This window comes from Alosa alosa, chromosome 11 (assembly GCF_017589495.1).
Source record: "Alosa alosa isolate M-15738 ecotype Scorff River chromosome 11, AALO_Geno_1.1, whole genome shotgun sequence".
NCBI classification, from domain to species: domain Eukaryota; kingdom Metazoa; phylum Chordata; class Actinopteri; order Clupeiformes; family Clupeidae; genus Alosa; species Alosa alosa.
The window spans coordinates 6,604,356-6,622,792 of NC_063199.1; the positions used below are offsets into that span (position 1 = coordinate 6,604,356).

General features: G+C 43.2%; 1 protein-coding gene across 1 annotated transcript in view; it reads right to left on the reverse strand.

The window, feature by feature from the left end:
• Positions 1-18,437, reverse strand: part of tmem266 (transmembrane protein 266) — a 70,760-nt gene extending 52,323 nt beyond the window's left edge. Inside the window, exons 1-3 of the mRNA XM_048256447.1 lie at positions 17,609-18,437; positions 16,832-16,907; positions 15,492-15,600 (exon numbers count right to left, since the gene is read on the reverse strand). Of these exons, the coding sequence (XP_048112404.1) occupies positions 15,492-15,505 (14 nt within the window). The 5' untranslated portion in view covers positions 15,506-15,600; positions 16,832-16,907; positions 17,609-18,437. The remainder of the gene's footprint in view (positions 1-15,491; positions 15,601-16,831; positions 16,908-17,608) is intronic.

Here is an 18,437-nt window from a genome sequence, read left to right on the forward strand (position 1 = left end):
TAACGCATACAGTCATTTAGCGAGGGCCGGCAGCAGAATGCTAAAAAAGGTTCAGCAGCTCTTACGACGACTCCTGCAGGACAGCCTCAGCGAGTTTCCCTGTGCGGCAGGGCATGGTGCGACGGGAGTAATGATTCTCAGGCCACAGGGTGTTGATTAATACGATCGATATGTATGATCCCCCAAACGTCTCAATGAAGGACAAGGGGGAGGACAGAGGACAGGAGACATGGGCGGGGAGTCTCCGTCTGGCACCCGGCCCGGCCCTGTTTCAGTGAGCAAACACATCAATAATGTCCACGAGTAAAAAGAGAGGGAGGGAGCGAGGGACAGAGAGAGAGAGGGAGAGGGAGGATAGCATAGGAGAGATAAAGAAGGGAAGAGAGAGGACGAGACAGGGAGAGAGAGAAAAAGGGGTGTAAGGGGGTTGGACCACATTGATAAACAGAAGTGGACAACAAAAGGAAGTTCAGACTCGGAAGTAAGCCTTTTGATGTGCGTGTGTTTGTGTATGTGTGTGTGTGTTTGTGTATATCTGTGTTTGTGTATGTCTGTCTTTGAGTGTGCGTGTGTGTGTATGTGTGTGTGTGTGTGTGTGTGTGTGTGTGTGTGTGTGTGTTAAACTGTAGAGAGCTTTGCATAGGTCAAGATGACCTGCGAGACCTCTAGCTTGACCCTCTCTCGCAAATGTTAATGCAGTCGGAGCATGAAAGTCAAACATCCCCAACCTTATTTTTGGGTCATGACTAATCCCTACTTAACATGTTTCCTTCAAAGGTTGCACACTTTTTCTCCCTTCATCACCCTTTCAGCTTACCAGATGAAGTGGTGGAAGATTACTGTTCTCTTACTCTTTTCCTTTTCTGTCCTTTATCCTCTCTCTCTCTCTCTCTCTCTCTCTCTCTCTCTCTCTGTCTCCCCCAGACACTTTCTCTGCGATGTTTCATGAAAAGAAATGCATGACATTTACAACCCCCTCAGTGCCGGTAATTGAAAATGAAGGGCATGTGTGACTTGAAGCGCGTCGTGGTCATGGCGGTAAAAGCCAATGTGGCGGGGGCAGACCTATCCCAGTCAGACCACAGACCAAACTCCTGCAATGTGCCTGAATGAGGAACCTGTAGTTAGCTACCTCACGTGAGGCATCACCTCCTCAGCAGTGAAAAACGTTTACGCAGCACACACAAAGGTGCACTCAAACACCTGCACCTGCATTTGGATTTCATGCTCACATAATAATATAATCAATTAAAAATAAAAAATTGAATTAGAGAACTCATAAGGAAAAATGATATATGGGAGGTTACTGGTCAGTGAAACTGACTCCCCTAGGATCAACGGCTTTATGGAAGAGAGGGACTCCTATGAGACTGCATATCTGACTCTGATATCCTCATGGAAACGACAACCTGGGCCCTATCCCCCATTCCAACCCCCTCCCATCATTCCCTCCCTGGCTCTTCCTTGGCATTGGCCACCTGGTCCACGATGCCACAAACACTATAATCGCCTCTGACAGTCTCAAACTGTTCTCCGCCATTCAAATCACATTTGCTCCTTAATCACATGCGCAACCATGACTGTCAGAGGCTGCGTCTGGTTTCAGTGGCTCGTTAACATCGTCAAGGGGCTGCACACAGGTAGGCAGCACTCATGACAAAGGCGCTCCATATCAATATCAGTGCAATGAAAAGGTATAATGTGCGTTTCTGTATATTTCTGTTTGCTGTTCTTAGTGGACACTTTTGTCCAAAGTGACTTACAATGACATCAATAAACATATCATTAAAATTATTAATATATTTATAATAGAATTTAACAGAATAATAACAGTAACCATAAACATATAAAAACCACGACTGTAAGGAGAGTTAACAGGTTAGATACGCGGTAAAAAGATGAGACGCTTTGAAGATTCCAAAACTGGAACGGAAAGCATTAGGTAAATTCCAATGATGAGGAATCACAGAAGGGGTTATTTTGGTATCAAATGTCGGGCGCATTGTTCAAAACGGTCGTCTTCTGTTTCTTAATCAGTCATGAGTGTGTTTTGGGCGTAACATTCTTTAAACCAACGAGAGTCACATCTGTCATTCCCTTTAACAACAAGCAGCACAACTTCAAACAGCCGCATCGGTATTTTGCCAGTCAGCGGCGCATTTGAAGGAATCTGCTTGCATGCGAGATTGTGTATGGAACACAGGGATTCCGCTAAACCTTGCTTTACTGAAACCTGTTTGTGACTACATGCATTCTGCACTCACCTATTATTTGAATTCAAAGGTAAAGTGAAACTAACTTCACCATGGACTCAATGGCAAAACAGTTCTACTATAGGGCCCTTAGTGTTAGTGGAGGGCCGACATAGCAGACGCTCATCAGAGGGGATGAGAGGGGACATAGAGCTGGATCATGGAATTAAGAAATCAAGGTGCAGATCCAGTAAGTGTCCTGTAGGCCAGAGTGAGGGATTTGAATTTAATTCTGGCTGCTATAGGAAGGCAATAAAGAGCAAGTAACAGAGGAGTTATATGTGTCTTTTTTGGCCGATTAAAGACCAGACATACAACTGCATTTTTAATCATCTGTAATGGTCTCACTACACAAGCAGATAGGTCAGCTAACAAAGCATTGCAACAGTTCAGTTTGGAAAGAACCATGGACTTTGCAAGAAGTTGTGTGGCATATTGTGTTAGATAAGGTATGTGTATGAGACAGTGATTAAGGAGCCATGCAATAGCCTACTCCCATTTGGAAATAACTTCACAAGAAGTTTGGCATATTGTGTTAGACAGTGGGACAGTGATTAAGGAGCCATACAGATATAGTGTAAATATGAGTGGAAAAATACAGCCATACTACAAAACATTATTTTATTTTACAGTAAGTGTGATTAATTGTTAGATATCAATGAAATATCAGGAGGCTGAAGCAAAGTCCTTTTAGGCAAGTCCTTCCTCTTGGTGGCTATACTGCAATGCATTTTGGGCACTTATCGGGCATCTATTTCGGCAGAAATGTGCGTGCGCAAGGCTTCACAACACCAACCTCGCTAAGGCAAGATCACATCACATAATTGGCACGATGTCTTCACAACACACCACATGATTGGCACAATGTATGCCATACTGTCACTGTTTAACCTTGAGCAAGTCCACAGCACTGGCCATTTGGCCAATTAAAAATCCCTGCATTTGTATGTAAAGGTATTTGTTTGTCAATCAGCAGCACTTGCCTGGAGCTGACTGTGCAGCCGTGAATTGGGCATTAACACCCCGCTCGGCTCGATACGGGTACGGACCACATGGCGCCGTATGAATAATGCAGAGGCAGCCTGCACCGGCAATTAAAACCGGCTTTGTCATCTGAAGGGGAACATTTCCTCGGCGAATATAATCATGGCCAAAGGATTGACCAGTGCCACCTAACAGGCCGTCCACACCTCAGGCTCCAACTGTTCCCAGACCGCACACGGCCATAAATCAAGTGACTCAGATCAATGGAAATATAAAAATAAAACACCCTGCAGAGACCAGCGGCCAGCCTCCAGTAAAACCATTTTTTACAGGTGCATCTTTTACACCACATAAAACCAGGGGAGGCAGGGGGGAAGTAAAAGTATAAGCAACACCTTTGAGGACAGCAATTTGAATGCATGCAAACAATTTACTTATTTGTTTGTAATTCAGCATTGAATTACATTTAATCCATATAATTCATATGCCAGCATTAGCCAGCGATCGATTTGTTTTAAAAAAAAAAAAAAACATGCATCTCATATTGTTATATGAATACAATTTCACGCCACGCCACGCCACATGCAAAATGTTCACCAGATAACACCACATAGAAGCGGCACTCAGACAGGTAAGACTAGGGAACAGAAATGATTGCACGCTATTGAGGTGACCTCCATCCATAGCCAAAAAAATCTATATAAAGCATTTATATTAGGCTGCACCAAGGGAGGCTCAGGGGAAGGAGAGGAGAGAGAGAGACAGAGAAAGAGAGAGAGAGAGAGAGAGAGAGAGAAAGAGAGAGAACAGGTCCTGCAAACATGGAGAACAGCATTTTCCTCCTTGAAGGAACTGACTCCCGGCAGACTGGGGAACAGTGCAGGGGATCCTCTAATCTCCACAAGCATCGGAAGGGCACTTTTAGCTGGGGTAATGTGTTCTACGCGCCTCCCTGCCTCAACAGGAGCGCTGCCTAAGCACAGATGCTCTAGCAGCAAAAGGCTCAATCTTGTTCGCACAAAATAATGCTGGCCTCGACAGAATTCGAAACGGAATGCAATTCCAGCGTGGACATGGGGTATTGAATCCCCCTCACGCACGGAGAGGCTCATGTTATGCAGAGTTAGGACAATTACGTAGCGGGCACAGCACAAACTGTGCCACCCGCCCACAGCCAAGGGAAAAAGAATGAATAAATAAAGAAATAAACCAAAGCAAAAAAAACAAAAACATGAATCCTAAAAAAGAGGAAGGTGGCAAAAAGACCTGGAATTTATAATATACATAAGTCATGGTTTCAGAAATGCTGTGTCGGAGTAACTCTTTCTCCCTGAATAATTTGACAAATCACTTGGGCTCGCATGAGGCAGTAGTTCACTCTCTGCGGCTCGTCCCACTTCTCTGAAACGTCCGCCACTTGAAATTAAATTTTCCACTTCACTTCTTTTCTTCCAAATGCATTTTCTTCAACATTTACCAAATAAAATGATATGATGAAACGCATCTCGTCACAGAGGAAAATTAAACAACTGCTTTCCTCTAAACTGCACTAGATGCCACGGCCAGCCCAGATGATGTTCAGCTGGACACCAAGGACACGGACACCGTGTTAACATGCCTGATCTAATACGCAGCACTGACCAGCACACGGCCCACATCAGTGAGTCTGAGCTGCAATCGGATTATCAAAACAAGAGAATACACCAAAGAGAAATCAATGAAGAGTAGCCTTGCTGATTTTACCCCGGTAATGTCCTTATAAGATTCTGCCTGCCTACTGTACAAGGCCCTCTTTTCAAACAACTAATTTCCCCATCTACTGCCTCTGCCCATAAACTAATACTTCCCAGGTGTGATTGTCCTGCCAGTGTGTTTGGCTTCAAAAATTGAGTTATCTGTGTCTGTCACACTGGAGGAGAAAATGAAATGCTGCTTCAGCACAGGGGCTGGGGCGGCATCGCGAGAGAAGACAGGGGTGGGGGGAGGGTTTTCGCTGCGGAGTCATTGTCATTCCGCTAGCTTAGCCGCCACGCCTGCCCGGCTCAGCTGTCCGCAGCCCCTGTCAAAGCTCCGTCCCCATAAAAGCCTCTAAACCTGATTGGCACCCAAAGAATTGCTTAATGCACACAGCACGTCGCGCCGGCCTCCTCGTTGTCACCGGGAGTGCCAGCCTAAATGGGCCCGACTGGCTCCGAATGGGAAGCCAGCGGCTGAGACGACACTCCTGGGTGCACTGTACCAGAGCAGATATATATATAAACATAGAGACACACTTTAGAGCACTGAGGCAGAAGTATGAAAAAAACAACTACAGGGTTAGTAGTGTCCCAGTTTGTACTGGTCCTGGTCGGATGACACAGAGATTATTCTGTTTGACAACAATGACAAAAAACTTGTAACATTAACCTTGAGTCTAAGGTCTAAATGTCTAAATGTAAGAAGCAGGCGAGAATTTCAAATATTTCCAATACTTTCAGCTTTTATGTCAAATCAATAAGTGAATAACGCTTCTGCCATCTTAGTAAAGCAAGAACAAAGAGATTTCATGCCCAGCCTCATCTTAGAGAAAATCATTCAGGCCTTTATCACCTGAACCACAGCAAATAGCCCTTCCCAAAGAGACCATTTTAGATACAGAACATTGAGAAAACTATAACCAGAGCATTAACTAATCCCAACTGAGGACATTGCAGGTTTAATTCATCCTGTACGATCTTCCATTCACTCAAGCTAGGGAAAGAACTGATTTAAACTTCTTCCTACAATCTCTCAACGGGCAAATCAGATTCCCAGCATGCTTAAGGAATACAAAACTAGTAGGTTGCTTGAGTCTTCAGGCACCACTAAGGTAGTAGCGTCTCTTATTAAAAGCAATCTTAGCAACACAGACATGTGAAAGCCATGTGTACCAGAAGATCTTAAAGCTGACCAAGGTATGGCTAATCTCAAAAATGTTTTTTTCCCCTCGTATCTTTGGATGAACAGCAGGATGAACTTTTAAAAAGTTTTTTTTTATTTATTTTATGATGCCCCTTAAAATGTATTTCTTTTTTTATGGTGTCAGAACAAAGCACCTTGAATTACTTCAGTCAATGAAATTAACTCTTCTTGTCATGAATGAATTTATGTTCTAGTATAAATGCCTTCGGTCTTTTATGTGTCTCTTAAATTGACTTATAGTTTTACAAATGTTTATGCAAAACAGTTCACTTGTGAACTATACTACAGCAATGAACTCGCCTAACCAAAAGAGGATACACTATGAAGACCTTTTGAAGACATTCGCCTTGTGTCCTTTACAGTACATCTGAAAACAAGCCTACTGGTGATACTGCTTCTCGAACATCTTGACACGTCCACCTGAAGCAACTGTATAAGTAAAGTATAGTATAAGTGTATATAGTCTTTTGATCCCGTGAGGGAAATTTGGTCTCTGCATTTATCCCAATCTGTGAATTAGTGAAACACACTCAGCACACAGTGAACACACAGTGAGGTGAAGCACACACTAATCCCGGCGCAGTGAGCTGCCTGCAACAACAGTGGCGCTCGGGGAGCAGTGAGGGGTTGGGCGCCTTGCTCAGGGGCACTTCAGCAGTGCCTGCTGATCGGGGTTCAAACCGGCAACCCTCCGGTTACAAGTCCGAAGCGCTAACCAGTAGGCCGCGGCTGCCCCTTAACTAGTGCTTTGGAGTCCAGACCTGGCGCCATTTGTCATGTTCTCTAATCACTGAAAGTAGTAAACATGCCACTTCTCTCTCTAATCTTCCGACACGTGCGTCGAGCAGCCACGGAGACGCCTAAACCAGGAGTACAGGGGGAGAAGCGAGAGGGCGTCTGGAGCTCTAGCATTCACAGAAATCCCTGCAACATCTGTCAACCTCTTCCAGCCAGATGCTGCGGAGAGCACTCAAGCAACAAGCCATCAGCACGAGTTAGCCTGCAACATGTCTCGAAACCGACGGCCAGGACTGAAGCCTGGTCCGCCACGGAGCAGGCCGGCCCGAGGCATAAGCGAACTAAGCGGCTGCTTGGGGCCCCCCGGGTTTCTTTCTTTTTTTTTTTCCATAATAAATAACCTAAACAAGTGACATCAATGAATGAATAAATGAAACAATTAATAATTCAAAACAAGAAAATTCTGATTTCATGATCAATATGCCTGCCTACCTCTACTGTGTCTGCCAGCCTTTGAGTCACACGCATAAACTAGACACCTCGGGTTCATAGACAATTTGTGCAGACACTGCATCAAGTTCAAAAATTGGAAGAGACGGTAATGTTAAGAAAAGTCACAAAAAAGGACGTATCCCTCTGGTGCCGAAAACAGAAAGAAGAAAATGACAGAGGAGGAGAAAAATGAGCAAGATACAGGTATGTTTGCATGATTATTTACAGTATGTTTTATTTACAGTATGTTTTGATCTAATATAAGCCATCACCAGAGCTAAATCCCCGCCATCAATAGAGAAATGTCTCCAATTAATATATATTTATCTAGGTGTATTTCAGATGTCAAGGATATTGGGATTGTTTTGGATGTTCAATCAAGCATGTACCCTAACCATAGGTGGGCTTATGTTGTAAATTAAAGTTAGCTAGCTGACTGACTGAAGTGGACATTAGCACTACAGTAGCTACATGAAAACGTAGCTGAAGGCAAATTTACCACAGAGGGATTGTTTCTGATTTCGCACCTGAAAGTGTTGATAGTTTATTACTGTTCTATAATATGTGACATAGTGGTAAGTCTGATAGCAACAGCAGGCTAAGCCCAGGCTCCCAGTCCCAACCCACTGACTAGCGCGACTCTGGGCATCGGTAACGTTCCAGCTTCATAGGCAAAGATGGAACAGTACGTGCGCTCTGCTCTAAGATCTTTGGAGATAGATGGTAGTGTTTGAGAAAATATACCATGTTGGGTGGGGAGACTTCTGTGATGGAAATAAACTTACATTTGATTATGTGGCAAGTGAGTGGCAAGTGATGTAGCGGTGCTACCCTAATATTTAGGCTGCAGTAGATCACCATGTTAAGAGTTACTTTTGATTATGCCTCATTTGCCAATAGAATATGAATTGTTACATGTGGAATTGCTTGTTGATAAGTGTAAGTAGTGATAGCAAAATAAACTCATTCTGCTCGATCAAATATGCACTTATGCAATATTTTTTTTTTTTTTCAGAGACACTGTTGAAGTACTTTGGAGCACATCTCTACCACTAGGCTACCTAACTCTACCTCATCAAGTGTCTGCCTCCATGGCTGATGACACAGAAGGTGAGGTTTTCTTGATAGCAAATGGTTAATATGACATGACACATTTAACATAGTTTTTGTTTTATTTATTTATGTATTTATTTAATCATTGCAGGTTCGTCCACTGCAGAGTTGCAGATACCTGAAAGCCAGGAACGAAGTAGGAATAAGTATCTATTTTTTGGGACATTTTATTTTTGATTATTAATGTTTGTCTATTTTGGTTTTATTTTGTAGTTGAAGATTGCTCATTTAATGCACATTTGCGGATTTTTCTGCAAATCTGTTGAAAAACAAGTCATTAACGGATGTACTTGTTTACAAAAAATACAAATGCTGTTGTATTTTGTTATTTGTCAATTCAACTTCAGTAAACCACCCTTAGTGCTTCACTTTGAATATGAATGTTTCAAATAAATCTGTGATTTTAGTACCCTCTAAGATTAAAAGGTGACAGGGTTGGTGTAAATAACAACTAATACATTGGTTTACCAAGCACATGGGGCCAGAAGTCTAGAGCGGAGCCCCAAAACATTTTTGGAATGTGAGCAAGGATGGATTACTGAATGAGCCTACCGAGTCCTTATGCATCTGTGTCCAGTAGTTCATAATCAGTCACTGTATTAATACATAACCTCACTGTATTAATTTATAATATGACATTATAGTGTGAAGTTGTCAATTATCGCCAAGCACAGGTGACTCTGCGTTGTGGGAGGGGGCCCAATCAAATTCTGCTTAGGGCCCCCAAAAGGCTTGGGCCGGCACTGCCACGGAGTGTCCAATGGAGTTCGATGCCATTAGAGATGCACACACAGCAGGCTGGCTCATCAGGACGCTCCTGAAGGTCAGATTGGTTGGTCCAAATAAGGACCCTCTGTAATAACATCATTCTCACTGTAACACACATACAGAGATAGAGAGAGGGAGAAAGAGAGAGGGGAGGGAAGGAGAGAGAGAAGGAGACACATATACACACATACACACACACACACACACACACACACACACACACATACATACACACACACACATCCATACATTTCAACTGCATTATGCTTAAGTGCTGCAGGTCAGTTCCGGGGGGTCCTATGTCTGAGCACTGCCCCCAGTGGTCTGCTGGAGAACTGCAAGCTCGGCTGTCGGGTCCTATTCACAGCGACGATACGTGTGATTCCTGACCACAGCACTTACGAGGACTGTGCAGTCCTGACACCATTAGTGGACAGCCCTTTCCAACAAAGCGGTTTGCTGTAGGAGAATGAGATCTACATCACGAGCTGTCCTAGATAGGTTTGTCGAGCGGAGCAAATTATGTAATGCATCGTAACATTACACGGCTGCTGTCTTATTTTTCTGTCTGTGGGAGGATTTTATTTCTAAATTTTTTTTCCTCTCTGGAAACACAGTGGGGATGAGGAGAGAGAGAGAGAGAGAGAGAGAATTTTCCTCCGGAGTATTCCTGAGATTAGGCCACAGCAATCATCAGCTCTCATTCCAGCAAGAATACAGAGGTTTCATTAAAAAAAAAGACAGGACTAAATGCTAGCTGACCTGTTTCAAACACACACATCTCCTCAGGGTGTGTGTGTGTGTGTGTGTGTGTGTGTGTGTGTTTATGTCTGAGTCTTTGTAAGTGTGCACGCAAAAACGCACATACACATACACACATACACATACACACATACACACACACATACACACACACACACACACACACACACACACACACACACACACACACACACATGCACACACACAATTGTCCCTGTGTGCTGACTGGAAAGAAACACACAAACATTTCCAATGTTTGGCTCCAGGACAGAGAGCAGCCTTTCAACAAATAAAAGCAAACGCAAAGCGCTGTTGTTCGCCCAGCACCTCTGATACGTGACCGTCCAGAGCAGTCCCCTCCAACGAGACCCTACAGCTAGCCGTATCAGTTCAAAATGAGAAAGAAGACGACTGTTAGGCTCTGTTCACAGAGAGAGCTTTTCTGTTTGTCAGCCTGGAGATAAGTTTGTCATTCAAACACCCAGACAATAACAATCGGTGTGCGGGCAGTGTGTAAAATAACACAAAAAGCCATCGCAGGTTTCGCAATGTATCCTATTAAATTTTACGACATGAAATATCAACCCAATAAATGTGTACCGTTACAAGGGGTGGGATATCATTGAAGTACCTGTTATTTGGGAACTGCAGCTCTCTTTGTTTCCTGTTGGCAATGAGTGGGTACAGGAAATATACTGCAGAAGGAGTCAGTAGATCTACAGTCCCCCGCATGCTCCAGAGGATGAAAACGGACCCGCTAATAAAACCCCACATGAGAGTTTCATTCCATCAAAGCAAGGGAAACTGGACTACACAAACTACACTCACTCACTCACTCACTCACTCACCCATTCAGTCACACTTCTGTCAAACACGGAGACTGTCATAATGGGTTCTCCCCATCACCAGTCACTCTCTCTCTCTTTCTCTCTCTCTCACACACACACACACACACACACACACTCACTTACACACAAACACACACAATGTCAAAATTACACAAGATGGACTATAGCCCCGTGATGTGTTGTTCCTGTCCTGCAAAACTCATTCTTTACTGACCCTCCAAATAAACAGTTGCCAGGACAACAGTCTCAGGACTAAAACTTCTTTCAGGACACTTTTAGGACAAACTGATCATTACCCTCTCACATAGACTATCACATGCCCTGACTGTAAAGAATCAAGTGATGTTGCGCAGTGTGCATGGATGGCACTAAAGCGACTAAAAACATGGCTTTTTAAGCCAACAGTTTAAGCTTTTTACTGTAAAGCGATTCTCTCAACAATTCAAAAAGGTAGAGTACAATAAGAATAAGTGCATCAGTGAGTGCTGTTTTCAAACAGTCAAGTGTCAGTTCTAGTCAGGTGGTAAGTGCTACGATCAGCAAGACTAGTTGTAGTCAACTAGACTAGTAGTGCTACAAGAGGAGATGTTCTCTGAAGAGCTGGGTCTTCAGGAGTTTTCACTCCTCACTACCACACCTGACTATGACAGAGTGCACATAAAAATCTCTCCAACGTGTGACAAAACAACATGTATCAAACAACTACTATGTCAGTGGTTATGCCTAAATGCCTGTGTCGTAGACTGGAGCTCTAAATACTAGTTCTCCCGACCACCGGTTGTGTCTCTGCTTCTGTCCTCAGCTCAGAGGACCTGCTCTGGTTCACCTTGGCCCACCCCCCTCCGCTCTCCCCAGTCCAGCGCTGTTATTGGGATGCAGAGAGCCATTTGGGGGAGCCATCTGCTGGACAGGTTCTTGGTGGGGGAGAAAAGTGTGCGTGTGTGTGTGAGAGAGAGAGAGAGAAAGAGAGAGACAGAGAGAGAGATAGAGACAGAGAGAGCGAGAGAGAGAGAGAGCAAGTGAGTGTGTGTATATGTTTGTGAGTGAGTCAATGGGCTCTATTTTAATGGTCTAAAACGGAAGTGTCTTTGCGCAAAACGCAAGTGACTTTGTAGGCGGATCTTGGGCGCTGTTGCTATTTTACCGGCGGGATAATTGACTGTTGCGCCAGATGCAAATCTAAAATGGGATGGTCTGAAGTAACTACATTAATCATGAGTGTGGTTTGGGCGTAACGTGCAATAAACCAATCCGAGCGTCATCTCACATTCCCTTTAACAACAGGCACGGTTGTTCCATAGCTGATTGCTATTATGGTGGCGTATTTGCCAGGCGCAGCCAGGAGCGCTCACAGCGCTATAATCACTGTTCAGTTGGGAACAGTTAGCTATTGATTTTTCCTCTTGACAAAATGTAATACAGAATTGTTACAAAGACATACTTTCCGATGTTTTGGGATCACTCTCACTGAATCACAAAGTTATGAATGCATGGTGATATTTTTGCAATGTACAATGTAATCTAACATTACCTCTCTATAGACAATGCATATCTTCTGTCAGTTAATCTCTTCTCTCCAGTGCTGCTGCTGGGGCATTTGGGTTAAATGGCATCGGCATGCAGTTCAACATCACGTCTCCTTAAGTCCTCTAATATTTCCTAATTTATGTCAACACATCCGTGGTTCGTGAAAATGTGTATGCTAGATTTATGCCTATTTTTTCACATCTTACTGTAATGGACACCACACTGATTTCCCTCGTGTGGTAATATTTTTCTTTGTAATTATGTATGGTTTGCAGAAATGGGAACTACGTTGTATAGATAAGAGGAGCAAAGTGTGCGTTGCACAGCACAGGCAAGGGCTCCTTACCATCAGGCAACTTAACAACGAGAAACAGCTTCCAAGTTGACCTAACTTTCCAACTCCGCACAGTATCCCATTAACTGCATGACAGTAGGCTATTTACAATATTTTTGAACATGTTATCATACAATATGTGAACACGTTATCATCAACTTAATGCACGCACAACATTTGTTTGAGCAGGAGAGAGAATAACAATGAATGGATGCAGCAACTACAGAAATTGTAGCCATACTTGCTGCTTTCTTGTACTATCTATGGTTGCTGGTTAACAGCACATAATAAGCTGATTTAAGCAAATTCACTAACTCAAGACTTCAAGGCCATCATGGATATAAAACGTTTTTTGAAAACAACGAAAGGATGGAGGGAACATAGCAAAGCTTGGAGTTATTTCAGATGGGCTACAACAAGGTAGGCAAAATTGTGGTGCTTAAAACCTTAGCGCAGCTGGAATAATGCTTAGGCTGTAAAAGTCCTGGCAGGAAGCATGCATGAGGATGTAGATCCAGGAATGTACTATTATTTTGTTCGTAGTCCAGTTTGCAACAATTATTAGTTAACACTAACTTAGTTAGTTAGTTAACACTAACTAAGTTGTAAACACTTCGGAAAAAAAAATATTAAAAACTGGATATACCAAAAAACGTTAATGTAATCGCTTCCTGCCAGGACTTTTACGGGCTTTTCCCAAATTACGGAAGAAACGTTGACGCAGCGGTATAGTAGCAGATAATCAGGCAAGTCTTATTTAAATAAACTCCTGGTGCACTTACAAACTTTCTAATGCCTCGTTATTGGACTAAAGGTCATTGTTGTACTACTGCAGAAGTTTCGTACCATTCAGGGCATTATTAGTGGGGTAATTTATGAGATAAAAGTTGGTATCATTACGACTGCAGAAACTCATTAGTTTCTGACAGCGCTACTCGACCAGGGTTTGACCAAGGGAAAACAGGTTCTGGGAGGGTGGCTCGGGGTCATTGTGCAAAGGACCCTAGGATGAAATTACTCTGAACCATCGCTTTAAAGTGCACGCGATGTTTAAAGCCATACACAACGCTAAATTGGAACAAAACTAAAGGTAACTTTAGCCTTTATAGGGCTGTATAAAGTTGTCCAAATTAATAGGTCGTAATTAGGCGTTGTTGTTGTAAAGATATTGCATGTAGATGTTGTAATATATAGGCTACTAAATTTTTAGGTGACCAATGCACGAACAAAACCGGGAAATGGACAAATATTATCAAGGCTTTGAATGTTTCCGTCTGTGCACGGGGGTGTCATTGGTGTGCAACGCATTCATTCATGCAGGCCTGTGGCCATGCATGCGCCCTTAAAATAGCATCTGAATTTGCGCCACAGACTTTAGACCAGGGAGTTCCTGGTCTGTGGCGGAATTGTTTTCTGAAACTGCAAAATATCAACAGTGAACGCTTATACCGAACACGCCCGCCTTTTTTTTCTGAACCGCCTTTTTAATTGAATTCCCTAATTTACAGGCATGTACCTGTGGAGGGGAAAATCCAATATGCACTGACTGCAAAATAGGAAAGACAAAAAGCCGCCGATACAGTCAATTATACTGGGGTGCAAGATAAAGCCCAATGAGTGTTTGTGTTCGCGGAGGTTCAGAATGTGTAATTCCCTAATTTACAGGCATGTACCTGTGGAGGGAAAATTCCAATATGCACTGACTGCAAAATAGGAAAGACAAAAGCGCGAGTATACAAAGTCAATTGCGCTGGGGTGCAAGATAAAGCCCAATGAGTGTTTGTGTTCGTGAGTGTCTGTGAATGTGTGTTTGCGTGTGTGCGTGTGTGCGTGTGTGTGTGTGTGTGTGTGTGTGTGTGTGTGTGTGTGTGTGTGTGTGTGTGAAATGTGTGTGTTTGGTGGGGGTGATAGCCCCTAGAGCCCAGCTCAGCTTAGCTTTATGCTGCTGATTCTCTCTCAAAGTCACCTGCCAGCAGAACATGTACTGTGTGTGTGTGTGTGTGTGTGTGTGTGTGTGTGTGTGTGTTTGTGTGTCTGTTTGTGCGGGGTGGAGGGGGGATGGGGTTGGATACAGTGGCATTTCTGACATGTCCCTGATCTCACTGGGGCCCCCTCACTGAGACAAAGTAAAAGCTGTGTGCGTCTGTGACCTGAGGCAGGCTGGCTGTGTGACAGTCCAAACACAGAGCGAGTCATTTAGGTAGCCGTAATGGCTCTAACCTTGGTGTAATGTGTAAGGTCACCGAAAGGAGCTCCTCAGTGAAACTGTCAACAGCAGACTCCACAACAACTATCTGAAGCAAATAGTTTGGAGGACGTGTTGTCAGCGCTTTATACAGAGGCGCTGTCCAAGTTTATGTGTACTACTGAAATTGTAGTCAGGGTTTTCACCAACTCAGCTCATTTCTATTTTCCAAGAATAATAATAGATGTAACATTATCTTACTATAGCCCACACACAGCCAAATTAGCAAGTACACTTGATTTTGTTATAATCAAGTAAAGAAGACTAGACAGAAAAGCTGCTGTTGGTGAAGCTGAATAGCTATAATTTTTTCTCCGAAAGAAGTTGCTGATCACTGAGTATCTACTACGAAGGACATGAAGACAGGGGAAAAAAACAGGATGCACAGTGCAAGGCTAGGTTTATCTTGAGCGCACCTTGAACACCGTGGTTGTCTTCAAGCGCAACAACAAAGTAAAACATCTTTGAGAGAGACGTGTTGTACTCACTGATTTTGACTCATGTTGGTATCTTGAGACAGAAATTGGATTTCCACAGAAATATCCCCAACTCAAGCTCCTGATTCACAATGCAGGAGAAGCGTCACTTATACCAAACCTATAAAAAAAAGGCAATCTGGATTTAGGGACAGCTAGGTGACTTTCAGCTAGACAATACATATCATTCTTTTTTATCTTCAGAGGATTTAGAAAAACATTAGCAGTCTATTCAACATTCAAATATAGACTTCAAAATTACCATCATAAAAAAGTAAAATAGCATTCAATATTAGTGGACCACACACTAGTCTGTCTTTTACTCAGCATAAAGATATGGTGAATATGGTTACATATATGGAATATGAATGAATCAACAGCACAGAATGCAGACTGCATTAGACCTATAGCAATGGGAGGGAGGGAGATATTCACACTTTGGCTGCTCAAGCCATTACCGATTCACTTACAAACCCATTTGTGCCATCGAGAATCTAGTATGCATGTGTGAACACCTGCAACATAACATACTGTAAGGCCTCATTTACTTTTAATAACATAACAAGATTTTGGAAAGGGGATATTATTGTTAAAACAGCTCTGTCTTTTTCACACAGGCTTTCACATCTAGACATATTGCTTGTCAAAGCAGTTCAAAATGAATAACACAACCTACTCGCTGTGCCCACCCCCCCCCCCACCCCTGTCTTGTCAAAGCTGTGATGAACCTGTCATGCTTGGTCTGATGGCACATCTATAAGCTGAACGAGCTGCATAGGCTGTTTAACTATCGCTTCCATCACTGAAACGTTCTCATTTGTAGAGGTATTGGCGTGGCAGTGGTGGGATGAGAGAAGGGACATAGTGTGGAGTCGGTGCAGTACCTGACAAATGAGCCAAGCGCGGGACAGATCTCTCAAACTTGTATGAGACATTTGAGAGAGTACCTGAGAGAACCACTGCGCAACAGAGGCATGATGGAGGACAAATCAAGTCAGGTCAAAAAGGGGCCGGAATCTGATCTTCCATCTCAATTACATGCTAAACAGTGGAGGAGGGGGAAAATATCTAACATTTAAGTTCTAAAATGAGAAGATTAGCAGGGAGTCAGGGAGTCATTTTTTCAGTAGAAGACATTGGGTATTTGCAACAAAGCAACTGTACATTACAACACCTACCTAAGAACATTATATTTTGCATATCTATGCTCAATTGTTTTGCTGCATATTATAACACACATGTGCACTATCAGACATATGGATAACACACTGATGAAATATGGGGGTATTGATGAATCATATTTTAAAGTAATTAATCTGCAGACGCTACGCTGCAATAATTTAAGTACTCACATCAATGTCCATTTTCATGAGGAGGCAGGCTGTTTGTGAAGATTGTATTCAAACTTCTAGAGAAGGCTAAAATAATCTGAAGACAAACACAATTGTTCTTAAGCTTTTCAAGTTATATGGGCGAGTCTCAAAGACACTTCTGAGAAACAGATACCCTCCTCACGCCATCTGGCGAAACATAAGTAACCTAATTGTGTAATGTAACGTAGCCAACTGTTATCAGTTTATCAAGGCATAGATGACAGGTCTCCATCTTCCAAAAACGTCTTAAAGCGCCACGGCTATGGGAAAAAATATTTTTCCGCTCTTGCTTTTAGATAGACCACCGTACAAGTAGCTGGAAACACTCCCGATTCACTTTAACGAAAACGACCAGAACCCTTCAAGTTTCTGCTCCAAACAAACTGACATGTAATGGAGATCAGTACGCCTATATCATTCTTAAAATAATACACGCACTGTTCATTTCATTCATTTTAAACGGCCTAGAAGGGGCTACTGGTTTTAGTGCGCGTCCTGATTAAAGCTATTAGTAGGCTCTAAGACATGACATCGAATCAATCACATGCATTGTTTCTCCAAATGTACAAAAGCCAGCAATGATGCGCTTATTTTGGATAAACACGGCGACTATGGTTGGGTCATTACGGTGATAATTAGTAAAATATGAGGCGAGAGTAGGTGGAGGAGGGGTAATTACTGACAATGCTATGAAGAAAAAGCTAAAAAAAAAAAAAAAAAAAGCTATCATGGGCTTGCATGGGAAAGTAAACGTACCTTTGTTGTTTTACATTGTTGAGTGATTGATAGTGTCTCCCTTGCCCTCGTAATGATGATGGTAATATCTCCCTTGCTAATGACCAGTGCAAGGAAAGCTCCGGGATGGCTCTGTGTAGGCTGCTGCTGCTACGGCTGCTACCCTGGGCACTTTAGCATTTGCCAAGCATCCGTGCCTTTTCTGCTGCTGCTGCTGCTGCTGCTGCTGCTTCGAATAAAGGGCAAAACCGAAAAGCATCAACCGTAACGCAAGCATCATCCTTCACCAAGATGTTGTGAAGAAGCTGCGACTAACCAAATATCCAGAGAACGGCATCTTTGGAGCAGGAGGAGGGCATTTAGCACACTCACACACACCGCGCCTGCTCAGCTCGCGAAAGGGCTTCCCCTACAATCACGCCAGGGACTCCATGTGCCCTGTTCGGCTCCTCAGCCAGGAGCTATCCAGGTGCTGAAGGTGCGACCCGATCATCAGTCTCTGCCAAAGTCACGAAATATTGTAGGCTTAAAGAACATTGAAACAGCGTTCTTGATCGAAGACTACCGTCTCTAGATATGTATTCCCGATTCAGCACAGACTTGCAGAGGCGTGTGATGCAGGAGATAAATAGGTCCCGTTGTGTGGAATCGCAGGAGACTGGATTTCACGGTTGGTTTGTGGGGTTCCTCGGGATAACCTCCAAATGCGCACGTTGCTCCAATCACCTCATATTCCATTTACGTCTGAATAGCCTCTCCGCGTATATGCGGTCATTTTCCCAGGGTGCCTCCAATGAAGAAATGTTTTTCTCTTTTTGTCAATTGGCTTAACCGTTTGTCATTCAACGAG